This window comes from Takifugu flavidus, chromosome 13 (assembly GCF_003711565.1).
Source record: "Takifugu flavidus isolate HTHZ2018 chromosome 13, ASM371156v2, whole genome shotgun sequence".
In the NCBI taxonomy this organism is placed as follows: Eukaryota; Metazoa; Chordata; class Actinopteri; order Tetraodontiformes; family Tetraodontidae; genus Takifugu; species Takifugu flavidus.
Window position 1 is genome coordinate 8,671,827 of NC_079532.1, and position 13,301 is coordinate 8,685,127.

Here is a 13,301-nt window from a genome sequence, read left to right on the forward strand (position 1 = left end):
CCCAGAATAAACCTCTTAATGACCAAATACTGGCAGGTAATGGTGTTGTTTTAGTTAGTGAACTTGGGAAGGAGAAAGAAAAGGTATAAGATTCTTTCTAAATTCGGAGGACCATTTCCACCTGTGATCTTTGGTGCCGTGGCCCTTCAGCAGGTTCTTCCAGGCTCTACAGCTGAGCTCCAGGTAACTGAGCCCCTTGAAAGCAGTGATATACTTCACAAAACACGAATCTTCACAACAAATTCAGCAAAACTCTCCTGTCCAATTTCAGCAGTCCGGGGATGGAATTTGTGCATGGTTCTCAGGAGCTTCTCATATGATTAAAAATATGATGTTCACGGGTTCTTTCATTTTTATTTTCTCCATTGATTGCAACAAAATTCTTAAACCCTCCAAAGTGAGACATTCAGTCGGGGTTGTAGCTGAATAAAACGTCCCCCGTTTACACAGATATGTACAGATAAAGATTGACAAAACACTACATATATGCACCAAGTAAAAACCAATGACTGATTTGTAAAGGCTAAAAGCAAGAATTAATTTCAGAGATAAAATGACACAGAAAATCAGCCTTATTTCATTTTTGCCATGTCAGTAACTCCCCCCAATCTAAAACAATGTCATTTGCACACAAACCTGAAATGTATGTTTTAACCGGTGCTGTCGAACGTTTAAAACGGTTGAAGATTCACTTTCAGTCCACATTAATCGTGTTTCATTTTGCACGAGCGGACTCGATGAGGAGGGCAGCGACCTGTTAGCTGAGGTGCTAACAGAATCGCTGGCTAACGCTTGTGTCATTGTGGTGTTTTAACCTGGAAGTGCTTCGGTAAAAAGAAAACTCCCTCCTGCCGAGTCTGCATGAGACCTTCTATCGCTCGACTCTTCCGTCTTTTGGGTGTTTTTGGACATCGCACCTTCCATCTTTATCAATTGCATCTGCTGCCTGTCACTACGGGACCAAAAAACAGCCCAAAATATGTTACTAGAGACACTCGGGGTCACTCGCCGCTGTTTTAACGCCTTAAATTTGACAGCTCAAGTTTTTACTAAACTGGAATGATCTCATTTCAGTCTTTTACACGACAATAAAACAGACTTTTGAGGTTGAACTACATGATTGGCACTTGCAGAGATGCGCGCGACGATGATTGAACATTCCACACGAGCGCTCGTGTTTAGTAGCACAGATGGCGCAACATTAGCACATATTAGACTCAAATAGTAAAATCACTCCACGGCCTCACTTCATCCCGAGATGCAGCAGTTTTCTGTAGGGTCCCGGTCCGCCCCACAGGCCCCTGATGTTTACAGAAGGAGAAAATAAATGAGGACGCTGAGCTCACGTTGCTTCCTTTCAACACCTGCTGCCCTGCAGCTCACCTGAGGAGTCCGTGCCAGTAGAGGTGCGGCATCAGGTCGACCTTCATGTGGTACATGAGTCGTCTTTCTTTGGCCTGGTTGATGGGAAACGTCTCCAGAGGTTGCCCGTTGTAATCGAATTCCGCCAGGATGACCGTGTTGTAGCTGGTGACCAGCGGACACGACGTGTAGCCGTCGTACTGCGAAGAAGAAGACGAGCAGTTACAGGCGCCCGTCTGCAGGCGCAGGCCTATTTAGGGCCTTTTGGCCCCTCACCTTCTTGTCCGGCTTCTCCTTCTTCAGGGTTTTGCTGATGGTTCTGTTCAGGATGGCAGACTGAGCCGCTGAGAAAGAGAAAGAGATGGTGCAAAGTTGACCTCTTGACCTCAAACCTTAATGTAACTGCTGACACGTGTTTCTGCTCCTAATCTGCAACTATAATCAGCAGCAGCTTCACAAACTGATTGTATCAGGAACGCAGTGCGCTGAAGGCGCAGGAGCCCCAGAACGTTCAAGCCCCTCCTGAACATTTTAGGGTCACTACTGATGATTTGGAACGATCGCACAGGCAGAACTCTCCCAAATGATGGGCTCCACTAATTAAACCGGGTTATCTGCACTAAACTCAATTGGAGAATTAAACAGGTTTATGAGGCCCAGACCATCATAAACCCACATTTCGGTCTCTCAGGCGGAGGACGATGGTGTCATTGAGATACGGGGGGGTCATATAAAAGCTCCAGTCAGACCCGCTTTAACCCAGCAGCTGCTCGGAAACCTTTCCTGACTGTGAAGCTGTTTTTTTCTTTTTTACAAAAGGAGCTATTGTACATCCTGCTATTGCAGTGTTGCGTAAGTATTTTACAGCGCAACACACCCACTGTGAGTAAGGGCTGTCCACCCCACACAGGAAATGAGGGCGAGTGGAGTTTCCAGCGTTGCGCTGATACCGACGTCTTACCGACAGCAGCGCCCGTCTTGGCCGTGGGCAGGTTGGTGCAGTCGCCGATCCCAAACACGTTGGGATACCTCTTGTGTTGGAGGGTGTCTCTGTCTACATCCAGCCAGCCAACCTCATCTGCCAGCGGGCCGCCTTTGATGGCCAGACTGGGCCCCATCGGTGGCGTGACGTGAAGCATTTCGTACTGGGAACAAATGTTTATCCCGTTTAATGAAACCTGCCAGACGCCTGAGCTCGGCCGGAGGAAGTTAAACATTTAAAGTGTGTGTACAGAAAACAGTCGCCATTATCAAAAAACATGACGTCAAGTTTCAGGTTTACCTCAACCACTGTGGTTTCCCCTGGTTTGTCCAGGTTCTCAAAGACCGCCTCCTGCTTGTCTGCCCGCACTTCGATCAGATTTTGCCTCAGGTTCACTTGCAGGTCCCGCTGTTTTACAATCTCCCACAGTGAGTCGGCATATTTCTTTATGCCAAACAACACAGGAAGTGATGTGTTGTAGATGATTTTGGCCTGTGACCGTTTCCCCGTCTGGAACAGAAACATTCAGGTGCTTGTTTAACCCATGAAAGACGAGCGGTCTCCAGGTTCCCACAGGGATGGTTCAGGTACCTTTCTGAGATAGGCGTCAGACAAGTACATGATCTTCTGCGGCGCTCCGGCGCACTTCACCGGCGTGTTTGGGAAGCTGAACACGGCATTGCCTCCTTTAAAGTTCTGCAGGGCGTTCCACGTCTTCTCCACCGTCTGGATGGAGTAGTTTGATCCAATCTTGGGATGCTCAAACCCGTCTGGAAGCCCCTTGATCTACATTTGAACAGAGTTTCCTGAGATGTAGCTGAGTTTAGCAGGAGCAGCATGAGCAGAGGTGGAGGGAAAAACATCTTTACCCTTTCATAATGGAGCTGTAAGCCAAGAGCGACGATCAGATACTCGTAGGAGATCTGAAACGTGAAAAATTCAGCTTCACGTAGCAACTGATTTACCAGCAGTTTCTGTGTAAATGTCCCCTATCGCAGACGTACTTCAGTCCCATCATCCGTGCGGACGGTATTTGCGTCTGGGTTTATTTCCTCAACTTTAGATTTCACCCACTTCACCCCGGACGGCATGACGCTGGCGGTGGAACGACCCGAAGAAGCCGCCGTTTTGGCACCGGCACCCACCAGCGTCCATATTGGCTGATAGTAGTGCATCTGGAATTAGAGTTGGACAAACTGTTGACTTGTGTGTGTGTGTGTGTGTGTGTGTTGCAGCCTCACAGACACACTCGGCTCCTTGCCTCGCTGGGTTCCACAACGGCCACGTTCTCGGCTCCCATCATCCTCTTCATCCGTGCGCTCATGGCGATTCCTCCACTTCCTCCCCCGAGGACGAGCATCTTGTAATGCTGTTTGGCGGAGACGCTGCTGCTGATGTGAAGACTGGAGACGGAGACGCTCCTGGGGGGGCACCGCCCCAGTCCACGCAAGGCCGCCATTTTCTTTCCTGGGGAAAAACAAACAAACCAATGTTTGAGGAACTGCAGCGCGACAGCTCCTGGAAACAAATCACACTTCCACTTTTGCTTTCAGGCCGTTGGAAGGTCGCAGCAGCTGTTTCAGCGTTAGCTAACATTTGGATGTGTGGTTTAACGTGTTCTGACAAGTTCAAGACAGAGCTGATTCCCAGTGGTGTAGATCAGGGGTCAGCAACCCAAAATGTTGAAAGAGCCATATTGGACCAAAAAAAACTATCTGAAAAAATATAATGAAGGCAACTCTTGCTGTAAGTGCCTGTATTAGCTATATTAGCCTAATATCAAAATGATAATTAGGCTACAAATACATAATGAGCATTCATGATTAAATGTTTACTGTCCCTGCAGCATCCTGGAGAGAATGACGCATCTGCTGTACGATGGTGCTTTAAGGTTTGAAGTTTACACATTTTTACAGCATTGGAAAACTTCAAGAATGTTTGTCACGTCTTTCCTCCTACAGAAATTATATAATAAAACAAAACATATTCACACCCTCTTTTTCCATTTTTATATTATTGAAAAGGGCGGCGCCATTCCTGGATGTCATAAACCAGCCAGTGGCTGTTTCTGTAATTTAATTATATAGTATAAGTGCTTGTTCTGCAGGTTCTTTGTAAACCCCACAGGACTAATTTCAAAGGTCAACACGTAGATTACAGTCGATCACTACAATAACAGGACTGCTGTGACCTGAACTAACCTCATTTTGACAGTGGCGCACACATACTGTCCATACCTGTGCGCACAGATGACGCATGAGGACAGGGTCGAAAATCATTTATTACGGTGTGATAAATGTTTCCACATTTTATGTTTGCAGGACAAAAAGGGACTCTAACGAGATTATAAGGGTCAATATAAAAGATGCAAAAAGTGCGTGCTCACGGCAGATTTGGCCTGCGTGAATTTTCAGCTACTCCTTCTGGGCATCGACATTTCTGACAGCCACTGCGCGTAAAATGGCTGCATCGGAAAAGTGCAACTTTCAGGTTATAATCTCGCCCATGCAGCTACTTCCTCCCCACGGAACCAATTCCACGCTGCGCAGCAACGCTACATAAAACCCCTCAACCACGACGGCCCGACGCAGCTCTCATGGCTGCCAAAGCGCGCAGCCGTGTCACATATGAAGGTGACAACAGGCCCAGACGGTCACTCACCTCCGAGGCGCTGCGGGATCTGAACCTCGGAAGTTTCTCTCCACCGAAACCAGTTTACCGATCGGCAGTGTTGACGATCTGAACTTGTGCTCTGAGCCACCCATCTCACCAAAACGGGCCTGTTATCGAATCATTTTGGAGTTTGCTGGAATCCGGGAGGGTTGCCCCGCCCACATCGCCCGTTCGGCCAATCAAAAGTCAGCACGACGGTGAAGGGTTACAGACAGTTTAATACCAAAAACGGTCGCACCTTTGTCCTTTCACAAGAGCCGACTATGACACTAATTACAACACTAATAACCGTGTTATAACACCATTTCAACATTAAATAACACGAGAACCCAGGAAGTAATGGAGTGCACGCTAACAGGTGGAAGTCAGATGAACATTTGTGTCTAATTCTCTAACTCAGGTGGAGCTCCTCCAAAATCTCCTTTCAACACCTGAACTTTGGCCCCTCACAGGTGATCCACGAGCGTGGTTTCCATGGCACCAGCAGCGCCACACCGGGCAGAAGTCTCGTCATGCAGTAACACCGTTGAAAACCTGCAAGTTTCTTTATCTCCGAGCATTTGAGTCAGATTACACACCTGCAAACCCACAGATAAGCAGTCGTCCTGGAGTTTGTGCACGTTGTCAGGCCATTTTTAGCTTCTCGTGCACTCACCCATGTTATTTACATATTCTCTGTTATTTTCTCCATCCTTTCTAGCAAACGTCTGACTCTTGCCCCTCCTGACACACTCTCTACAGTCTCTGTTTACCTAAGCAGGCTCGGTGCATCCGTGTCAGGGGACTTTTCCTCCCCCAGGTGGACGATTACAGCTCCTGCTGCAGCCGAGTCTGCAGAATGACCTCCACAGGATACGAGACAACATCGCAGCACTGCATTCTCTGCAAACCTGTGCCAGGTAGGGCAGCAGAATTTAAACAAGAGACTGTGTTTGCTGTGGAATAATGCAGGGATCTGTGTTGCTGGGGGGTCTCCATGAGTGCAGCTAAACAGAAGAGAAGCAACCGGCAGCTGTCAGGCCTAATGTGGAGGACAGTTCCTGCACATCAGATGACATTTTATTACACAGAAAAAGGCTGAACCTGCACTTTTTTAGTGTTTTGAGAAAATATTCGACATATTCTACCACTTCGTTACTGTGTAGCTTAAAGGAAAATGCAAAAAAATGGAAGTACAGATGATCATGACATCACAGCTCATAAATGACCTCATCCTTTAAGGGAAGCCTTTGGGATTTCCTCGGAGAAGATGGACTTCTGGAGGAGAAACGCCACCGTCGGTAGGAACACTACTCTGATGAGAGGAAATAACGAGAGGTTTGGTTAAAATGGTAGCTGGTCGCATGTCTGTAGACAGAAACGTTCCACCAAAATGATCTTACACCTCCTAATGAACTAAAAACAAAAATAAAAATGAATCATTTTTGGCCAAAGGAAAATAAAAGGCAGTTGAAATAAAGCAGGACTATTGTACAAATCTTTGAAGCTTTTGTGAAACGTCATTGTAGAATCTGCTGAAGTTAAATATATATATACATATTTATGTATTTGAATAAAATGGAAAATGCAGATTAAAATGGAATGTTTAAGTAGAGGGAAACTGTTTAAATAATAATAATGTGTTCAGTGTTAGCAGGCTGAAGCTGTTGTGTGAGACGGGCGATCATGTTGCAACACACACACACACACACACACACACACACACACACACACACACAGACACATGAAATTGGAGATGGCTCAGGACTTGTTCCACGCATCGCCTCGGCGGCTCTGCTCTGTGAACATTAACACCTTGGATTCGTCCATCTTTGACCCCTGCAATAATAAAAGAAAGACTAAAATTTGACTAAAGACCAGACAAGATGTGAATAAAGTCTTACTATTTCCATTATTTAAGTATATAAATGTGTTTAAATCCACTCTCCCCGTGGTTAGAGAAGGAACGGCGTGTGAAAGCGAACGCCCGGGACCACAACAGAAACTTCTCCTATGCTGTGAGTAGCGTTTGTGGGTCGTTGCCGTGCAGGTTGGGGCTGTCCGTCACCTTTCAACTGGCTCCCCAGGACAATCACATCAAAACGTCCAAGTACAACGTCTTCACCTTCCTGCCGCTCAATCTGTTCGAGCAGTTCCAGAGAGTCGCCAACGCTTACTTCTTAGTGCTGCTGATACTGCAGGTGGGTGACGCGGCGTTTTGGACTGCAGGGCCGCTCCTTTTAAAAAGTAATCAAGTCTCTTCACGCAGTTGATCCCTCAAATTTCATCCCTCTCCTGGTTCACCACCATCGTGCCTTTGGTGCTGGTGCTGGTCACCTCGGCCGTCAAGGACGCCAGAGACGACTACGTCAGTGTAGCTTTCCACCTTTTTCTTGACCCCCCCCCCCTAAATGGTGTTTCAAATCCTTCTGTTGTAAACTGCAGTTCCGACACAAGAGTGATCGGCAAGTCAACAACCGGCAGTCTCAGGTCATCATCGGGGGACGGTAACTCATCATCGGGCCTTTGTTGACCCAGCGGGAGCTGCGCGTGCCCTCTGAAACGCACATCAAATCTTTCTTTTTAAGCTTGCAGAACGAGAAGTGGAAGAATATTCAAGTGGGCGACGTCATCAAGCTGGAGAATAATCAGAGTGTTGCCGTGAGTAGACATATTTGTCTCCCCCAGCGATGTGTGGAAAGATTCCAAGGCTGATGGTTCTCCACGCAGGCGGACGTCCTCCTTCTCTGCAGCAGCGAACCCTGCGGACTCTGTTACATCGAGACCGCGGCGCTCGATGGGTAAGTGCTTCTGTTTTTGGGGTCTCCTCCCAGCTGAACGTGCCTGGAACAAAGACCAAAGCTCTGGGAATGACCAATCCATTTGTGCCCCACACAGAGAGACCAATCTGAAAGTCCGCCACGCGCTGAGCGTCACCTCGGATATGGGAGACGTTGCAGCCTTGATGGCCTTTGATGGTGAGACGTCTCTGCTGAACCTGTTTGCTTGTCGCGCGTTCTATCCTGATGTTTCACGGAATTCGCCTTCTTCAGGAGAAGTCATCTGTGAAACTCCCAACAACAAGCTGGATAAATTCACAGGAACGTTGTGCTGGAGAGGGAGCAGATACCCTCTGGATATTGGCAAAATGCTGCTGCGAGGGTGCGTACTCAGGAACACGGAGTGGTGCTTTGGGATGGTTGTCTTTGCTGGTACGCCTTTTTTTTGCATTCTTCATCACCATCATTATCATCATCATCTTCACATCTGCTACCCTGACACAAGAGACAGTTATTCTTTTCCTGCAGGACAGCAAACCAAGCTAATGCAGAACTGTGGAAAGGCCACGTTTAAGAGGACAAGTATCGACAAACTGATGAACACTCTGGTTTTACTGGTGAGCTTTTTCCATATTCTGTCTTAATTAAAGACAACAGTTTGGCTTTCCTTTCACCTCCTAAAGTTTGCTAACGTTATGTAGCCTCCGTGAGCTAAGAAACCCTTAGCAACGAGGCGCCCAAGAGCATTTTCAACAGCATTATGGAATTTCCATCAAGGGACATCAATAAAAGAGAACAAATGTTTAAAGACATCAAAATGAGCAGTGGAATTAACATGAGCTGGGAAGTTTCACTGAAACTGCACTGCTGCTAGTGCTGTTTGTTGAAGGCTATTGAATCCAGTTAGATACCCACAGTTTTCTGTTAATGCAGATAAGAATGACGATTTCAGGCCGAGCAAATAACGAAATAATCCCCACGGCAATAAAAGACAACAGCATCATATACGGGAGCCGCAGTAAAACCTTCTGCCCCGACTGCTGGATGCACATGAAAACACAATCTTTTGTATTTGTATGCAATAAAATAAGGATCTATACGCCAGATCTTTGCCTTCCTTATCTTTATGGGAGCTATTTTGGCCATTGGAAACACCATTTGGGAGAGCTTGGTTGGAGTAAACTTCCAGGATTATTTGCCCTGGGACACCGTTCAGAGGAACGCTGTTTTCTCCGGCTTCCTCACCTTCTGGTCCTACATCATCATCCTCAACACGGTGGTACCCATCTCTCTGTATGTCAGGTAAGAGGACACGGTCCAAAACCTCACCTGCGCTCATTTGCTCTGATGCTAATGAAAACAACAACCCTCAGTATGGAGATTCTGAGGCTCGGCCACAGTTACTTCATCAACTGGGACCGGAGGATGTACCATGCCAAGACGGACACTCCGGCAGAAGCTCGCACCACCACCCTGAACGAGGAGCTGGGCCAGGTGGACTTCATCTTTACGGACAAGACGGGCACCCTCACGCAGAACATCATGGTCTTCAGAAAGTGCTCCATCAATGGAAAAACATATGGTGCCGAGATTTAAGTCACAGGAAATGAGTTTCTCTGCTGTCGCACGTGGAAGTGATGACATTTTGTTTTGTTAGGGGATGTTTTTGATGAGTTCAACCAGAAGGTGGAAATTACAGAGGTACTTGAAGGCGGAACAAGCGCTGATTTACCTTTTTTGTATCCGGCTGATTAGCTGTTAACTGTAAGATTTTCTGCATTTCTTTAAGAAAACTGTCGGCGTGGACTTCTCCTTCAACCCTCTCCGTGACCCAAGGTTTCAGTTTTATGATAACAGCCTGCTGGAGGCCATCGAGCTGGAGGAACCCGCCGTGCAGGAGTTCTTCAGGCTGCTGGCGGTGTGTCACACTGTCATGGCGGAGGAGAAGACTGAAGGTAAATGAGCCACGTCAGCACCGGCTTCAGCGGCACAAACGCACGCAAACGATTCTGATGGACGTCTCTGCGCACGAAGGGCGTCTGCTGTATCAGGCTCAGTCACCCGACGAGGGAGCTCTGGTCACCGCAGCGCGCAACTTCGGGTTCGTCTTCCGCTCCCGGACCCCCGACACCATCAGCGTGTGTGAGATGGGACGAGCTGTGACCTACCAGCTGCTGGCCATACTGGACTTCGACAACGTGCGGAAGAGAATGAGCGTCATTGGTCAGGGAGCCTGGCTGAGGATGTTTGGGACCGTGACCCAACTGGATTTCATCAACAAAGTCATGTTTCTGTTCTGTAGTGAGAAACCCAGAGGGTGACATTAAACTCTACTCCAAAGGGGCTGACACCATCATGTTTGACCTTCTGGATCCTTCCTGTGAAAACCTCATGCATGTCACCTCAGACCACCTCGGCGTAAGTCTTAGCAGCCTCTTTTCAAAAAACACTCGGTGAGATGTTTGAGTTTCTCCTTCGTGCAGGAATTTGCAGCAGATGGGCTTCGCACGTTAGCTCTGGCTTACAAGGACCTGGATGAAGAGGATTTTGGAGTCTGGATGCAGAAGCTTCACTCTGCCAGCACTGTCATCGAGGACCGCGAGGCTCAGCTGGCGGTTACGTACGAGGAGATCGAACGCGGCTTGAAGGTAAAATTGACAGCAGCTTTGTCTTCGTCGCTTCAGCCTCCTCTGACTGTCGCTCCGCTTCAAGCTTCTAGGCGCCACAGCAATCGAGGACAAACTTCAGGAAGGAGTCCCAGAAACAATCGCCAGCCTCCATCTCGCTGACATTAAGATCTGGATCCTCACTGGGGACAAACTCGGTAGCTTAATTCAGCCGACGTCCGTTGACTGTTGATGAAAAAGTCCAGACATGTAACACTGACTAGCGATGTTTCAGAGACGGCCGTGAACATCGGCTACTCCTGCAGCATGCTGCGAGACGACATGGAGGAGGTGTTTGTCGTTTCCGGTGCGACGTCACAGGACGTGCAGCATCAGCTCAGGTGCAGCAGAAATCTGCCTGTATATTACGCCTCAAATCCCAACAGAGCTACAAATGTTCTCTCTCTGCAGGGAGGCTAAAGGTCAAATTTTGGCCACAAGTCGAGCAAGCTGGAGAGAAGATGGTGGGGGGCCAGACGCGGCTGCAGATCAGCCTCTTTCCAAAGAAGCCGTTACAGAAGAGTTCGCGTTAGTCATCAACGGACCCAGTCTGGTACTGCTTTGGTAACCACGGTCGTGTTGCTCTCTGCTGACTCTGCCACCTCTCAGCGTTCTGCTGATTGTGTCAGCTCCAGTAACGAGCAGCCGAGGGACGAGTCCCGAGCTGCGAGCTGCTCTCATGGCTGCATGTTCTGCCCCCGCAGGCTCACGCTCTGGAGCCACGGCTGGAGCTGCTGTTCCTGGACGTGGCCTGCCTGTGCAAATCCATCATCTGCAGCCGGGTGACGCCGCTGCAGAAGGCCCAGGTGGTGGAGCTGGTGAAGAGGTGCAAGAGGGCCGTCACGCTGGCCATTGGAGACGGCGCCAATGACGTCAGCATGATCCAGAGTAAGTCTCGGCACCTGTCTGGTGCTGCACTTTTGGGTGTGAGTTCATGTTTTGGCTCATTTTTCTCCTCGAGCTGCTCACATCGGCATCGGCATCAGCGGTCAGGAGGGGATGCAGGCGGTTCTGGCCTCAGATTACTCCTTCGCTCAGTTTCGGTACCTGCAGAGGCTCCTGCTGGTACACGGACGCTGGTCCTACTTCCGCGTTTGCCACTTCCTGTACTACTTCTTCTACAAGAACTTTGCCTTCACTCTGGTCCACTTCTGGTACAGCTTCTTCTGTGGTTTCTCAGCTCAGGTGAGGACGCTGCCGAGCAACTGGAGTTCCTACCTGATTTGGAATTTTTGTCTTTGTGCGCAGCTGACGACAGATATGAGCAGTTTTTAATGGTTTTTCTTCATTCCACAGACTGTCTATGACCAGTGGTTTATCACCCACTTCAATGTCATCTATACATCTTTACCAGTTATGGGGATGGGACTTTTTGATCAGGTAACACTTTAAAGGTTTTGCTTTTTAGGGTTGACTGTTGTGCCTGTAGACCTCCGTAGAAACGACATCAGATACCTTAATGCTGCCATTTATAATAGAAATATTACAGCATCAGTATTTCCTACAGGATGTCAGCGACCAGCACAGCCTTCGCTACCCAAGCTTGTACAAGCCGGGCCAGCAGAACCTTCTCTTCAACAGACGGCAGTTCTTCCTGTGCGCGCTGCAGGGCCTGACAACATCCTGCCTCCTATTCTTCATTCCCTATGGAGCCTTCGCTGCCATGGAGAAGGAGGACGGCACCCAGATTTCCGATCAGCAAACATTTGCCGTCACCGTGGCAACATCACTGATCCTTGTCGTGAGTGTGGAGGTAAAGAAATATTTTTAAAGGTCCCCTTTACTCGTCCTCTAAATGTGCTTATGGTGCATGTTTGTGGCATTAGATTGGACTGGAGAAGCACTACTGGACAGCCATCAATCAGCTGTTCCTGGGGGGAAGTCTCACCATGTACTTCGCCATTTTGTTCACGATGCACAGCGACGGCATGTTTGCAGTGAATCAGAACCATTTTCCATTTGTAGGTAAGGTTGGCAGGTAGATGAGGGTGTAAAGGAGCCACACCTGTGCAGGTTGTAACTTCAGATGTGTGTCTTCAGGGACATCACGCAACTGTCTGTCAGAGGCCAACGTGTGGCTGGTGGTTGTGCTCACCACTGTGGTGTGTGTCGTGCCCAGTTTAACACTCAGGTTCCTGAGGGTTGACCTGTCCCCCACCACAACAGATAAGGTTGTTGTTACTGTGGCGGTAATCACGTCACCACTGTTCTACCCCTGACTGGAGTTGGGAGCAGCAACAGGCTGATTTTATGCAAAATGAGCATTCTTCCTAAGCCTATTTTTAATAATGTAAAAAAACAGGTGTGTTATTCAACAGGTTCGTCATCTGCAACTATCCAGAAAGAAGGAAAAACCGCAGGAGCACATTCCGAAGCCGGTACGCAGGACCAGTTCTCGCCGTTCTGCCTACGCCTTCTCCCACCAGCAGGGCTACGGGGAGCTGATTACCTCGGGCAAAAACATGCGGACAAGCTCAGTCTCGTCCGTACGTTCCCCTCAGTCGCCACCACACTCCAGCCTCAAATGGATGGAAAACATACTGAAGGAAAAGAACAAAGTGGCGTGTGTCTCTGGTGAAAATTTCATGAACAACGGGGAAGTCGACAGGGAACAAGACGCCAAAACAGTTGACACCTGACAAACCGTGGACGCAGTGTCCTCCATCAACACGCACACAACACAAAACCTCAGTGTTTTCTTCAGGAAAACGACAACATCAGGCCAATTTTTTGATAAGCGGAGTTGAAGCAACATCCGTTTCTTCAGGGCACCTGATTTATGCAATTCGTGGACTGAATTTGACACAAGATGTTCGCTCAGGTACAATAAAGAATATTAAGAAAAAGCACATTAATGGC

At 48.3% G+C, this 13,301-nt stretch overlaps 2 protein-coding genes across 4 annotated transcripts; one reads left to right on the top strand and one right to left on the bottom strand.

Annotated features, from left to right (window-relative positions):
• Positions 1-334: 334 nt before the first annotated feature.
• LOC130535902 (sulfide:quinone oxidoreductase, mitochondrial-like) lies at positions 335-5,147 on the bottom strand. Its single transcript, XM_057051304.1, has 10 exons — positions 5,006-5,147; positions 3,606-3,811; positions 3,349-3,519; positions 3,214-3,267; positions 2,936-3,130; positions 2,645-2,854; positions 2,324-2,507; positions 1,639-1,706; positions 1,384-1,562; positions 335-1,301 (listed from the first exon to the last, which is right to left on the bottom strand). Exons 2-10 carry the CDS (start codon positions 3,801-3,803, stop codon positions 1,244-1,246), a joined length of 1,317 nt encoding a protein of 438 aa, XP_056907284.1. The 5' UTR covers positions 3,804-3,811; positions 5,006-5,147; the 3' UTR covers positions 335-1,243.
• A 93-nt stretch (positions 5,148-5,240) lies between these two features.
• On the top strand, positions 5,241-13,291 carry atp8b4 (ATPase phospholipid transporting 8B4). 3 transcript variants are annotated; one of them, XM_057051280.1, is made up of 28 exons: positions 5,241-5,375; positions 5,470-5,916; positions 6,239-6,297; positions 6,956-7,197; positions 7,266-7,364; positions 7,442-7,503; positions 7,585-7,657; positions 7,727-7,797; positions 7,895-7,974; positions 8,050-8,208; positions 8,305-8,393; positions 8,882-9,078; positions 9,150-9,358; positions 9,434-9,477; positions 9,566-9,731; positions 9,811-9,999; positions 10,079-10,194; positions 10,260-10,424; positions 10,489-10,600; positions 10,678-10,783; positions 10,854-10,995; positions 11,147-11,330; positions 11,404-11,627; positions 11,739-11,822; positions 11,950-12,195; positions 12,269-12,407; positions 12,483-12,613; positions 12,761-13,291. In XM_057051280.1, the coding sequence occupies exons 3-28, from the start codon at positions 6,267-6,269 to the stop codon at positions 13,079-13,081; spliced, it is 3,681 nt and encodes a 1,226-aa protein (XP_056907260.1). In that variant the 5' UTR covers positions 5,241-5,375; positions 5,470-5,916; positions 6,239-6,266; the 3' UTR covers positions 13,082-13,291. The 3 variants fall into 3 exon arrangements, with proteins under 3 accessions (XP_056907260.1, XP_056907262.1, XP_056907261.1); XM_057051282.1 differs by having other exon boundaries at positions 5,314-5,916; positions 6,956-7,014; positions 7,084-7,197; XM_057051281.1 differs by lacking the exons at positions 5,241-5,375; positions 5,470-5,916; positions 6,239-6,297 and having other exon boundaries at positions 6,718-7,197.
• The last annotated feature ends 10 nt before the right edge of the window (positions 13,292-13,301 follow it).